This window comes from Zingiber officinale, chromosome 3A (genome assembly GCF_018446385.1).
Source record: "Zingiber officinale cultivar Zhangliang chromosome 3A, Zo_v1.1, whole genome shotgun sequence".
NCBI lineage: Eukaryota > Viridiplantae > Streptophyta > Magnoliopsida > Zingiberales > Zingiberaceae > Zingiber > Zingiber officinale.
The window spans coordinates 161,095,649-161,108,339 of NC_055990.1; the positions used below are offsets into that span (position 1 = coordinate 161,095,649).

Genomic DNA, 12,691 nt, shown 5'->3' on the forward strand with positions numbered 1-12,691 from the left:
AAAATTTTAAATTAGCCCAGCTTTCCGCACAGTATAGTTTAGCATTAACTGTAGCGATTCGCCTTACAGCCTAGTACCCAGAAGGCGAGTCGTTACACTGACGCTCTACATACCTGCTCTACCTCTCTGGTCTTCCGCTCTGCAGACCAGCCCTGTCGCTCTGCTCTGCAGATCTGGTCAGCCGCTCTCTAGACCTGCTCTGATGCTCTGGTCTGCCGCTCTGTAGACCCGCTCTACAGACCTGCCCAACCGCTCTTTGGCACGTAGCAGAAACCAGCCCCTGCTGGTAGCCTGAGATTATCCGCTCAGGTCATTTGGACTGTAAGTTGAATTTAATTCAGTGTAGCTTAAATTCAACTAATACCCATAAATCTTCGGCATTAGATTGTTTGTGTCCAACACTGACGACCTGGGGTTTATCCTACCATACATCTGACGTCTGTGTACTTACATGTACCTCCCTCCATATCCGTGAGGCTGACACTAGGGGTCGTTAATGTAACGGATCTACATTTCAATTAACCGGAGAGGGATAGATCCACGGATCTAGAAATTAGAGATGGGCTCGACTGGGCTGATTCGATTGCCTATAATAGGTCCTAGTTCACTTCGCATAAACCATCTCACCTTTTTTTATATGTAACTGAATTTTAAATTTTTACTAGCTGACTGATATTAAAGAGTGTGATGCTGATGGTTAGATAGAGATAGTCGGTCCATAGGCATAGGCACATAACATGAGGCAATACTCGATCACATAGGATTTTAATTGCTCGCATTTTGCACTGATATAAGAGTATGCCATTGTGGAGGACACGTCCATCCGGTCATGGCAACCATGACCGAGGGCGTCCATGTCGACAACTATGCCTTCAGGTTCGAGGGTCTAACAATGGAGGGAGTGATCGTGGTAGCGAGCAGTGACAAGAAAAAGGCATGAGAACAAGTAAGCGAGATAGAGAAGGGAGGCACTGAGAGAAGACAAGCGGAGGATGACAATGGAAAGAGAGGAGCTAGTGAGGCGACCAAAGTAAGTGGAAAATTGAAGTCAATGTCTCCAAAACGAAGACAAAGAGGATAGAAGCAAGGGCTGCAGTCCATGGCTGGACCTCACTGGTAGTTAAGGAAATTGATCTTGTCTGAAAGCGAGGAAGATAGTTGGATGGGTATAGTGCCTTTGATGTTGACTAAACAAAGACTCCTTGTTGTCCTACGTGTCACAAAGTGTTAGTGTCGGGTCAGAGAAGGGGGTCCTAACATTGACCCTCCGATACTCAAGTAAGTGATCGATGTGGGGAACAAATATAAAGATAACAATAACAGTAGATGTGTAAAATTATCTAGCGTCGTGTGAGCGTAAATGGAGATCCTTTTTTATATTATCACTATTTATGCACGAATTTTAAGGTATTTTGAAAAATGACAGGTCATAAAAATGCTCGGACACATTTTCTAAAATGGACCTATAATTTTTGTATATGACAGAGAGAAAACTTTGAATGTACAATTAACATACAAAATATTTTTTTTCCCTCCGTGACACAAAATGCTAAAAAGGTATCATGAAGTCGTTGAGTTGAGAGATCTATTATGTGTTTAGCTAATAAGCTCATCGAGCCTCTCAACTACCTCAATCAACCATCACTCGACTATATCACCTGGTCAACTCAAAGAGTTATAACCGGAGGCTCGATCTTCGCTCAACCTCTTTAATGAATAAGAGAGCTCGGATGAACAAAGTGTCCATATGATCCGATCGGATGTATGATCCGATCGGTTAAATCATTTTGTCGAACTGGTTAACTGTGTTGTTTCTATCCCAAGGTTAAGACTAGCTTTGCATTACGCTGATTCAGCTTAAAGCTTTATGAGTATTGTGTAAATCAGATTCCGATCGGTTCTTCGGTCCGATCGACTCTTTGTTCCGATTGATTATTTCTCAACCGTAGTGATCAATTGTGCTGTCTTCAAAAATTGACATTTTTTTTTTTCATTTTTTTTTACTCTGACCACGTTATCTGACCCGACTCAAGACCCACCTCAATCGCCGTATTTGTGAATAGAAAAGGTGGCGGCATTTTACAAGTTCAATCTAATGCTTAATTTACCAGGAAAGACGAATTCAAAGATTAAGAAATAATTTGTGTACGAATTCCCCAATTGTTCTCGGGCTAAAAGTTTTTTCTTTTAATTGAAAATTTCAAAATCAATATAATAAGCAGATAAAGTTAACATAATCATATTTTTAGTATTTTAAACCCGTTTAGGAATTTTAAATTTATCCATCTTTTTCCTTTTTATCAGGATTTTTTTTTGTTTAAAGTTAGAAAATTAAGGTATATATGTCAGGATTTATTTATTTTTTATATTCTTAGTAATTTAGTTATTTTTGATAACTTTTATATATTTTTAGGAATTTTAAAATTACGAGCCTTTTTACCCTTTTATGAGATTCCTCCGCTTGACTTGTTCCTTAAGGCCTAAGGTTGTGGCGGTGGCTCCGCCTGATCCACAACCTTCGAAATCCCAGTGATTTTATTATATAGAGAGATTAAGCATGCACTTTTTGAGCATCAATACCGTGTACTAAGGTGGAGAGAAGCGGAAGAGTCTAGTTCTTGTGACTTGTGTTTCGTCTAGAGAAGCGGAAGAGGTTAGTTCTTAATGCTGTGCTCTGTTTGAATGTCTCGATTAAAGATGTTTTATTTTACACACACACATTATTAAGTGCATATCAAAAGCGTACCAGAAGACTCATGGCCGACGAACCGACGATCCACTCCTTGCTCGGCGCGGTCGAAGACGGCGATCCAATCCCCGCCAACGATGATGAGACGCTGGCGCAGGAACTCCAACTTCAAGAGCTTCTAGTAGTCATTTCACCGCCTTCGATCGCCTCGTTCGGCCGGCAAGACACAGTCATCGAGCAAGGGGAAACTTCTGGTTAATTAATTCCTATATACTACTTAATTTGTTTATATATATTGTTCATTTGATTTGATTTGATTTTGTTGTTGGCTGTGAATGTATAATCCATTCTGAGAAGGGACCAAATCAGACGAATTCGATTGCAACATCTGCATGGAAACGAAGGAACTGACTGAACAATTCACCATAGAGGGTTGCCCCCACGCGTTCTGCAACAGCTGCATGAGCCAGTACATCGCCGCGCAGGTCGAAGCCAACGTGGCGACCGTCAAATGCCCCGATCCACAGTGCAAAGTCTCGACGGCGCCCGCGCTGCATCCCGACACGTGCCGCTCGATCCTGCCCGAGGCCGTGTTCGACCGGTGGGGCATGGTCCTGTGCGAGTCGGCCCTCGGCCCCAGCAAGTTCTACTGCCCCTTCACCGACTGCTCGGCGCTGGTCGTGAAGGAGGAAGAGGACGTAGAGATGACCGACGCGGTGTGCCCGCACTGCGAGAGGGAACTGTGCGCGACGTGCCGGGTGGCGTGGCACGTGGGAGTTAACTGCGAGGAGTTCCGCCGGCTCGACGAGGGGGAGAGAGGGCGGGAGGATCTGCTGCTGATGGATTTGGCGAAGAACAGCAAGTGGCAGAGGTGCCCGGAGTGTAAGGTGTACGTCGAGAGGATCGCCGGATGCAGGTTCATGAGCTGCAGGTGCGTGATCTTGCTATTTTTGCCTAAAAATCATTCAAATTTACTCGTTTGAGCAATATCTTCGTCGATGCAGGTGCGGCCATTTCTTCTGCTACGACTGTGCATCGCCAATGCAGCAGAACAATCACTCCTGTGCCAAGTGTGATCGGATTTAGGCGAAGAACGCCAATTAGAAGCAGACCAGAACGCCAATTAGAAGTTTCATGAAAAATGACTCATCTTCTCATAAGGCGGCCTTTTATAAGAAAATTTAATTTCTTATAAATTGTGCTTCAGTCTTTTTGTTTATTTGAATTCAGAACTCAAATTTCTCTAAATTGACAAGGAACGAAGCCCTTAATTTATCATATATTTTCTAAATTGCCATGTTTTGAGACGCTTTCGGTGAAATTACATAGAAACCCCCGAATTATCAGTTTCCACGTAGACGCCGGCCCCACCGCCCGTAGCTCCGCCGAGATCGACGCGACGATGGCGGCTAATCCGGAGCGTCGAATTACAAATAACGCCGTCAAAATAACCGATAAAGCCATCTTAGGGAGGGGCGTTTTTGTAATTTCATCCGGAAGGCTTCCTCTTTTTAAAAAAGCCGTTCGTCTTTTCGGAGCCGCGTGGAAAACGGTGGCATCAAAACCTGGGAATAGAAACCCCTGTCTGCTCTACAGCCAATGGCGATCCGCCACGTCGACGACTCGCACCTTGCATTTCTGCTTCCTCGGGAAGCTGGAGTAGTTATTTGTACTATTGTTTAATTTTGTTTTCTTTGTCTTCTACTTTGTTTAACGCTTCCCAATCTTCTGCTTCTTCTTCTCGATCCTTTCGGCGAAGCGATTCTGGTTTGCTCGAACGATCGGGGTGAGTCGCTTAGTCATCTGCTTCGATTTAGTGCTTGTTGCAGCATCCCGTTTGCGATTTCACGCTTGCGCCTTCTGTCGTTTACGATAGGAATTTGCTGTAGATTTGAGTCTTGTTTGTGTCTTTCTTACACTTGGGTGTTTGTCGGAGTCTTTGATGTTTCTGGTTGCATTTTGGTTTGAAATGACTTCGATTGATATACTATGGGATTTCTAGTTCGATCGTTTTGATGAAATTCTGGAATGTTTAGGAATTTGTGCTGCGTCTAAAGTGAACGATCGGCAAGTGAAATCCTCTTTTTGGGTCTTTAGGTTATGGCTTTACTGTGTAGGAAGATTTTGCTTTGATATGACTCGGTGGAAATGGTTGAGATTTTAATTTTTGAACTCGTTCGATCAATCTTATTTGTGGAAACTGTGAAGATATGTACTTGTTGGGGGCTTGTGGAAATCGAAGTAATAGAAACTCGAAAAGCGTGCTCTACGGTAGTTTCTTATAAGGAAGCAGAGTTTGTACCACAGGGATAAGTTGTGTGGAGTCTTGATGGGAATATGGAAGAGCTAATGATTGATTGATTTGAAGCGCTGAGAAAACAGGAATGATGCAAGAACTGATCAGCTTTGCTTCAGTACTATCGGGTTTGTTATCAGTAAAATATGGATTCCTTTTTTTAAGTTCAACTCAAAAAGACTAGAAGAAAAACTGATATAATAGGTAGAATTTCTCAATGTAATCAGGAGAAATTTACTCAAAAGTTTCGGTGGACAAGCTTAGTTGTTCTGCATCCGTTGCTTCTATTTCTGTTTTTAATTGAACAAACACGTTGTGTAACTTCGGGAGTTCATAAATCTGTAGAACATCTCCATTTGTTCTTCTTGAATCAATTTTTTTGTGTTTCTCGTAAACATGTGGCCTCATACTGATTTTTGTTTTTTTTGGTTTTCAATATGATTCTTAGAAACAGGGAATTGACTGTTGCTGTTTGTTAATTGAGATTAAATTCTAGATCTCAGGTGAAAACGCTCTTTGATTAATAAAGCATTAACTGCTGCAATCGGGTTCAAGATACTAAAGTTTTAAGTGTTGGAGTCAGTGTCAATTCTTTCAAGCCATATTTCTTACATGTAAATTGTTGAATTCTACTTTGTGGTCTAGTGGGAAAGGTTCGTCATAAAGGTTTGATTACAGTTCCAGGTCACCAATCTTTTCTTGAAGACATTCCAATGGATGACTTAATCGATACCTACAGTCAATCTTCAAAATGGTCCGATGGAAATGCCTCTTCAAGGGCACAATGGAATGGTTCAGGAATATCTCTGACAAATGGCTTGCTTGCTAATTCAGTGGAAGAATACAAAGAGATGAACGTCCAAGGGCATGATGGGACACCTAGCATACTTGCAGATGGAAGTATGAAGTATGAGATCCTCGATAATCTATATCCAACTGGAAGGTTACCAGATCAGGAATTACACCATCAATTCTCAAACTCAGTCTTAATGAACAATGGCGCACAAGTTGGAAGTTTCTCAGAACCAGGGATCACTGTTAATACTACAGCAACTACATCATTTCAATCGTCATTGCCTCTTAGTACATTGGTCATATCTAGTTCCATAGAGAGCAACAATAGTGAATTGTCTCTATTTCCAGATTCTCTTGGGGAAGCTCATTCAATTACTTCAGTACCAACAATATGGCCTTCGATGTACTCAAGTGTCTCTTCGATCTTCGAACAGGAAAACATGCCAGCTTTTAGCTATCAAGGGAATGAAAACAATGATGATATGTTGAGAAAAATGAGCTTCGATAATAGGAGTTCTTTTCTGGGCAGATTGCCTGATGCATCCTTGCCGGTTAAAGTTTGTAGTCAATTTCTAATTCTTTACTTATATGTTGAAGTAACATTACTCAATTAATGAGTGCACAAAATATTTTCCAGGATCGAAATGACCTACATGATCTTTCTTTCTCAGTTGGGCAACAGGTAAATTTGGTTGCCGGTGCCTTTCAGCCACAAAAGGTGCTCTGAACTTTGAGATTTCCCATCTACTGCATGTTTTTGCATTCTATATTAACCAGACTAAGCTAATGTAGAACTGCAGGAGCAAAATGGACTGCATTCTTCTTTTCCTCCTGAGCCATATATGATGGCATTAAAAAAGACAGCACAAATATCTAGCACGCTGCAGGTTTTTTGCTTGACTACTTTCTTTCATGGCGTATTTAATAGTTCTTGTTCTTTTTGGTTGATTTCTGCACTGTATTTCAACATTTTGCAGACACTGCCATCTGAAGGACACACTACCAGCCAGATAAACAGTTCTACTCAATCTCAAGTTATTCCAGCAAATGGCAGTGGTTGCAATGGTGCTGCAAAGCCACGTGTTAGAGCTCGACGTGGCCAAGCGACTGATCCTCATAGTATTGCAGAACGAGTGAGTAGTACTGGTGTCTTGTTTAACTGAGTATTTGGTCAACTTGTGAAAGTTTCAATAAAATGGTTTTCTCCTTGGTTTATTCCCTGTATTATAGTCCTCTACTAATTTTTTTTCCCAATGATCTTTCATTTTGATTAACAAACTGTTTTATCTCTTAGAGGAGCGCCAAAATTGCTCCCCTAGAGATATGACAATCATATATACAAAAAAGTCTCCATGATCCTTGGTGGCATAAAATAAAAAACTGTCTGAGCCCGGGTTCGAACCGGGGACCTCTAGTGTGTGAGACTAGCGTGATAACCAACTACACCACCCAGACATTGACATTTTTAACATTGTTCAAGAAATTATTCTCATGTGGCAACAATTTAAGGATTCTCATGTGAATTATAGAAATTATTCTCCACCAAATTTGGCCCCTACAATCACTCCTTATTTCTATCTATATGTATTTATTCTTTTGCTAATGAATTCCACTTTTAGGCACTCTTTTACAAATGCAAATTTAGATAGCGAATACAATCATTAAAATTTCTCTACAAATTACATTGCCTTTGCATATGTACATATGCTTTCCCTTGTTCCCAAAATGAAAATGAACAAATGCTCAAAAAATTTTTGTTTTCATACAAATTGGTAGGAAAACAAAATGAAATCTCAATAGGGGCCATCTTACTTCTGATTCTCATAAATTAAAGTTTCCAAAATAACTAAAACTCCTATGTGGCATGTTTAGGATAATTAATGTTATTTATTTTTAGATGCAACAACAACAAAATATTGCCTTAGTGCTAACCATTTGATTTCAGCTACATGGATGTAAACCCATTTTTGAAGTAGATTTGTCTTTCTATCTAGTATTAGTCAAACCCAAATACTTGGTTATGGATGGATGTTGTTGTACAATTGAGTATTTCTGATGTGTATCCATCAATTGATGCAGCTCCGGAGAGAAAAGATTGCAGAAAGGATGAAAAATCTACAAGAGCTTGTTCCCAATTCAAATAAGGTACTGGGGATCTTTTCTTCTGTTATCCTATTCTACTTCCACCATGTTTGTTAATCTCCTGTATAAAACACATAGAGGCACTCTTATATTATGGTAATTATTCACTTTCACTGAAACTAATTTTGCCATCAATTATTTAATGAAGGATGAATTCTAAGGCTTTGATGTAGAGCAGATTGTTGGTCTAGATTAGGAAATTATAGCCAACTTATTTAATATCTGAACCAAGTCATCTCAATTAGTTCAGCATTTTTTTTGAATATATTTGAATTAAAGTATAGGATGTCTCCATGTGTTCCATTCTCATGAAATTTCACTTCATGTGCTTAAACTCCTTGTTTCTGTAATTACTATCCACAATTTGATATTCTACCACAACCTAATGAATTTCGTATAACTAAAGCATGCAATCCCTTCTTTGTAGAGTGACAAGGCATCAATGTTGGATGATATCATTGACTATGTCAAATTCTTGCAACTCCAAGTCAAGGTTCCTACATTTTCAATGCAATTCATGTGATTTCAACAGTTTATTTTCTCATTGCATTTTGTTAATATGTTAATTGAAGGTTCTAAGCATGAGCCGGTTGGGTGCAACAGGAGCAGTTGTTCCCCTTCTGACTGATACTCAAACTCAGGTGCTCTATCAATTATTTTTCAATATTCCAATCATAGTCCACACTATCTTTGTGGAAGTTTCCACACTTTTACTCAACATTCTGAAGAATGGATATCAACTCAGACCTATTCTCAGTTTTTCTTATACTTTTGTTGCACTAGTGAACAACCTCTTTTTTGTTTACAGTAGTGCTATCATAACCATTTATTGCATTTAGATGAATTATAACGGAAAAAGTTTTCTTATGTTTGATTAAAGAATAAACCTGGATTAACCAGTCTATGAAATATGAAATGCATATTTTTATTTCATTCCCATAAAATCATTGTTTTATCAATTTGTTTCTGTGAATCAAATGACAGATAGATAGTAAGCACAATTCTGAGCTGATACCTTGCTTTGTTATCATTATACAACACCTATTATATCACGACTCCTAGCTCCTATGGTCTTCCAAATGAGACTACATTTGCTCTAGATGTCTTAGAGAGGTTGCAATTATTTGACGTAAACAAATGGATTATTCTACTTAACAGGAAATAAGTCGGATTTTTTTTTTTTTAGAAAGGAAGAAGATGAACATAAGTTTGAATCCATATAACAGGACTGTTAGGAGAGCTTTAACCTTGTTGCTCTTATTTGAATGGGGAAGAATCTCAAATCCAATGTAGTGTGAAGACACATCATGTGCAAGAACAAAAAAAAAAAAAACAGACACAAACACATGAGAGACATTTAATTTGAAATGCGTATATTTAGTAGTAAGCAACTACGTACATCTGGTCATTCTGTTACATTGATCTCCTCAGCTTCATTGTGTGATTCTTGTTTTTGTTCAACTTTTTTTTAATCAATTCCACAGGGCTCCAGCAGTCTTCTCCTATCATCCTCTGAAGGGCAAGGTGGTGCAGACATCTCAGGATTAGACGACAGCATAGCCTTCGAGCAGGAAGTTGTGAAGCTCATGGAAACTAATGTCACCAGTGCGATGCAGCTCCTTCAGAACAAAGGACTCTGCCTCCTGCCAGTAGGTCTAGCCACTGCAATCTCAACCAACAAGGGCACCTCCACTGCCGTATCACCTGACACTCGAAAACTGATGATAAGGCATAGTTCCACAGTCAGTGGGTGTGATGGAACCTTGGTTAAAGAAGAAGCTCACCAATTGGATGATAAAGCAAGATTGTCAGATTGCAAGCCTAATTAACTGGCTGATATGCCATGCTATTCCCACCCTTTTTTTTTATCAGATTAATTTTAGTTGAGATTCAGTCTTCTAATATGTTAGCTTTCTGTTTGAATATGTATACTACAAGAGAAGATGTAGTACCTAAGCTTGTCAGTTTTGTATGTATTTTTGGTTTGAAGTATGCAATTAAGATTTTGGATTTGAGAAAGATTTCACACAATCTTCTATATATCTATAATTGATATTGATCCTGTCCGAGTACTGAGATGATGGTCGCTGGGGACGTGGCGATCCCCGTTGGCTTCATGTAGACTCCGGGATGGTGTAGACCTCTGTCAAGAACCTACAAGCACAAAATCGAGCCGAAAAGAGGTTCCCGGCGACGACCCTCCGACGCTCAAGACAGCTCCTGACGGCGAGAAAATTGAAGCAGAGTAACGAATACTGTAGCTACAGTGGTGAATCGCGCATACCTTCGTTGAAGTCTGGGGGTCCTTATATAGGACTCCTGAAGGTGTGTGCACGCTTATCAAGACGTACATGCTTCTCAAAGCATACCTGTAATGAGTGTGTTAAAAAAACGTGTCTGACGCCATACCTTAACAGACCAGGCATATCCCTGACGTGACAGTGGAAGCTTCCACCGTACGATTCTCTGCCTGACCATGCCGCCCACCATGCTGCCTATCGATGACACCTGCCCCGAGGAAGATACTCCCTCTTGCTATTTGGTTGTCTACAAGACTGAGTGGGAGGTCCGCTCGGCTGCGCCCCTCACACTGTTGAGGGAGTGACCGAGCCGAGCGGGAGGCCCGCCCGCCCTTAGTGCTTCATCCTGCTTCCGCTTCACCACACGTAGTTGCCTCGCCATGCGCAATCGAGCAGTGTCTGCCGTCCGGCCAAGCGAGGACTCCGCTCGGCTTCTGAGCGTCGGAAACCCAGCGTTGAGTTGGGTTGTCGCGCTGTCGTCCGGGTAGTACTCCGCTCGGCCAATTGAGCTTAGAACGTTGACCATGCTGACTCCGATCCCCGCGTGTCACCGACTCCTCTACTATCCGGGTCCTACTTTATCACTAGATCACATGCCTCCCCTTCAAGTCTAGTCGAGGAGGCTGTAAGTTCGACTAACTGGATAAATTGGTTTAGTGCTTGGTCAGTCGCTTGGCCGCGATGATGAAATGCTTAAGGCGGGCATGGGGAATCCGCTGGGCCGAACTTTCAGCGGCCGCTCGGCGGGGAGTGCACCGGTAATTGTTAATCTTATCGCTCAATGTTCGGGTCAAAGCTGTCGGCATCGAAATCCCCTCGGCATTCGTGCAGATCCCCGTCATTAAAATCGAGCACGCGGCCACGCCGCTTGATGGTCTCCATTAAATGTCGCCCTTTAACCTGGCGCCATGTGGCGCCGCTGTCGTCTTCGCACGGCGAGGGCGTCAGCTTCGATAGGATAGGCGGCGGTTTAAATTCCACGGCCGGATGCAAGCCTCGATCTCTGTGACCTAGATCGGACGGCTCCGGCTGGCCGAGCTCCATTTCTATAAAATCTCGAGGCCGACTTCTGTTCCGTTGCTGTTGCCTTCGTGCTTTGGCGATTTCTTTTGTGCCAGTGCTCCGGCGACTCACTCCTTTGGCGTTCCGGCGAACTCTCGGCACACCTCTCTTTTGCATTTCACTTTCTAGTAAGCTTCTTCGTTGCTCTACCTTGTAGTAGCATTCCTTCGTGCTTTGGTTTTCCTTTCTGTGCGCTGTTTCTACCCCTGTCGGACTTTTCCCGTTGATCCCTCAGCGAAACCACCGAGCTTTTCGTTTCCCGGTCATGGCTAGCTCCTCTGACCCTTCTCCCATCCTTTGGTACCACAATATGGAGAGTCGGTTCGACTCGGGTGATGCCGCCGGTCTAATAGATGCATGCAATCTTTCCCCTGGCTACGAGATAGTTTTAGCCGAGGCGTCCGATCGACCCCACGACCCCCCGGCCGACACTGTTACCTTTTTTCGAGATCAATTCGTAGCTGGCCTTAGATTTCTCATTCACCCTTTCATAGTAGAAGTCTGTAACTACTTCTGCATTCTGCTCGCCCAACTCGTTCCAAACTCCTTTCGGCTGCTATGCGGCGTAGTTGTGCTTTTTCGAGTACACGACATTCCCTTGAGGCCTCAAGTTTTTCATTACTTTTATTATCCGAATCAATCCGAGCTAGGTACCTTTTTGTTTCAGTCTCGGATCGGCCTTGTCTTTTTTGATAAAATGTCTTCTTCCAATAAGCATTGGAAGGATTACTTTTTCTATCCGCGTCTCCCCGAACGACCTCCCTTTTAGACCAAGTGGCAGACCTCCCTGCCACCCCCGCCCGACCTGAAGAAATATAGGACCAAGCCGACCTACCTCAATGTAGCTACCCTGTTGACCGGGCTGAAGTTGGATATCCACAAGTTGCTCCCTGAAGGAATGATGTATATGTTCGGCCTAAGCCCGAATCGAACGAGGCTTCTGGGTGGCCCTGGTAAGAAATAACTTTTTCTCCTTTTCTTTGGGTCTAACTGATTTCTTTTCTCTTCCTTGCAGCTGCCACCATGATGAAATCGGTGGTGCTCGGCATGCTAAAACGCAAGGCTGTCGAGATAGAGGCAGTTGCAGCGCAGGAGGCGGAGAGACTCGGCATCGCCTCGGTCGGCTCTCATGAAGGTGAGAGCGAAGAGGCGTAGACAGGGGGCGTTGTGTCTGCCGCTCGGACCGCCACTACCAATGCGGCAGGAGAGACCGCTCCGTCGGGTACTCAACCGACCATTCAGGTCGAGGAAGCCGGGTCTTCCGGTGACGAACTTCTGTTGGTTGGACGCAAATGCCGCCGAACGAGTACACCCACCCGCTCGGCCACCTCAGCCGTGCGCGTGTCCGAGCAGACGGGCGCTCCCCCTCCGTTGGCTCTTGCGATGGTGGAAGCGCTATCTTTCGAC

At 42.7% G+C, this 12,691-nt stretch overlaps 2 protein-coding genes and 1 non-coding gene across 6 annotated transcripts; 2 read left to right on the forward strand and 1 right to left on the reverse strand.

Moving 5' to 3' along the window:
- Nucleotides 1-2,495: 2,495 nt before the first annotated feature.
- LOC122054214 (probable E3 ubiquitin-protein ligase RNF144A-A) lies at nucleotides 2,496-3,967 on the forward strand. Of its 4 annotated transcripts, none has more exons than XM_042616024.1 (4): nucleotides 2,496-2,653; nucleotides 2,742-2,943; nucleotides 3,047-3,620; nucleotides 3,694-3,967. In XM_042616024.1, exons 2-4 carry the CDS (start codon nucleotides 2,757-2,759, stop codon nucleotides 3,773-3,775), a joined length of 843 nt encoding a protein of 280 aa, XP_042471958.1. In that variant the 5' UTR covers nucleotides 2,496-2,653; nucleotides 2,742-2,756; the 3' UTR covers nucleotides 3,776-3,967. The 4 variants fall into 4 exon arrangements, with proteins under 4 accessions (XP_042471958.1, XP_042471956.1, XP_042471959.1 ...); XM_042616022.1 differs by having other exon boundaries at nucleotides 2,502-2,653; nucleotides 2,729-2,943; XM_042616025.1 differs by having other exon boundaries at nucleotides 2,502-2,653; nucleotides 2,753-2,943.
- Nucleotides 3,968-4,405: 438 nt separating this feature from the next.
- On the forward strand, nucleotides 4,406-9,948 carry LOC122053144 (transcription factor bHLH110-like). The gene is made up of 10 exons (XM_042615049.1): nucleotides 4,406-4,475; nucleotides 5,482-5,488; nucleotides 5,664-6,337; nucleotides 6,418-6,498; nucleotides 6,581-6,667; nucleotides 6,758-6,913; nucleotides 7,860-7,925; nucleotides 8,350-8,415; nucleotides 8,495-8,563; nucleotides 9,407-9,948. The coding sequence occupies exons 3-10, from the start codon at nucleotides 5,699-5,701 to the stop codon at nucleotides 9,749-9,751; spliced, it is 1,509 nt and encodes a 502-aa protein (XP_042470983.1). The 5' UTR covers nucleotides 4,406-4,475; nucleotides 5,482-5,488; nucleotides 5,664-5,698; the 3' UTR covers nucleotides 9,752-9,948.
- TRNAV-CAC lies at nucleotides 7,162-7,235 on the reverse strand. The gene has a single exon. It is a non-coding gene; the product is annotated as a tRNA-Val (tRNA).
- Nucleotides 9,949-12,691: the final 2,743 nt, after the last annotated feature.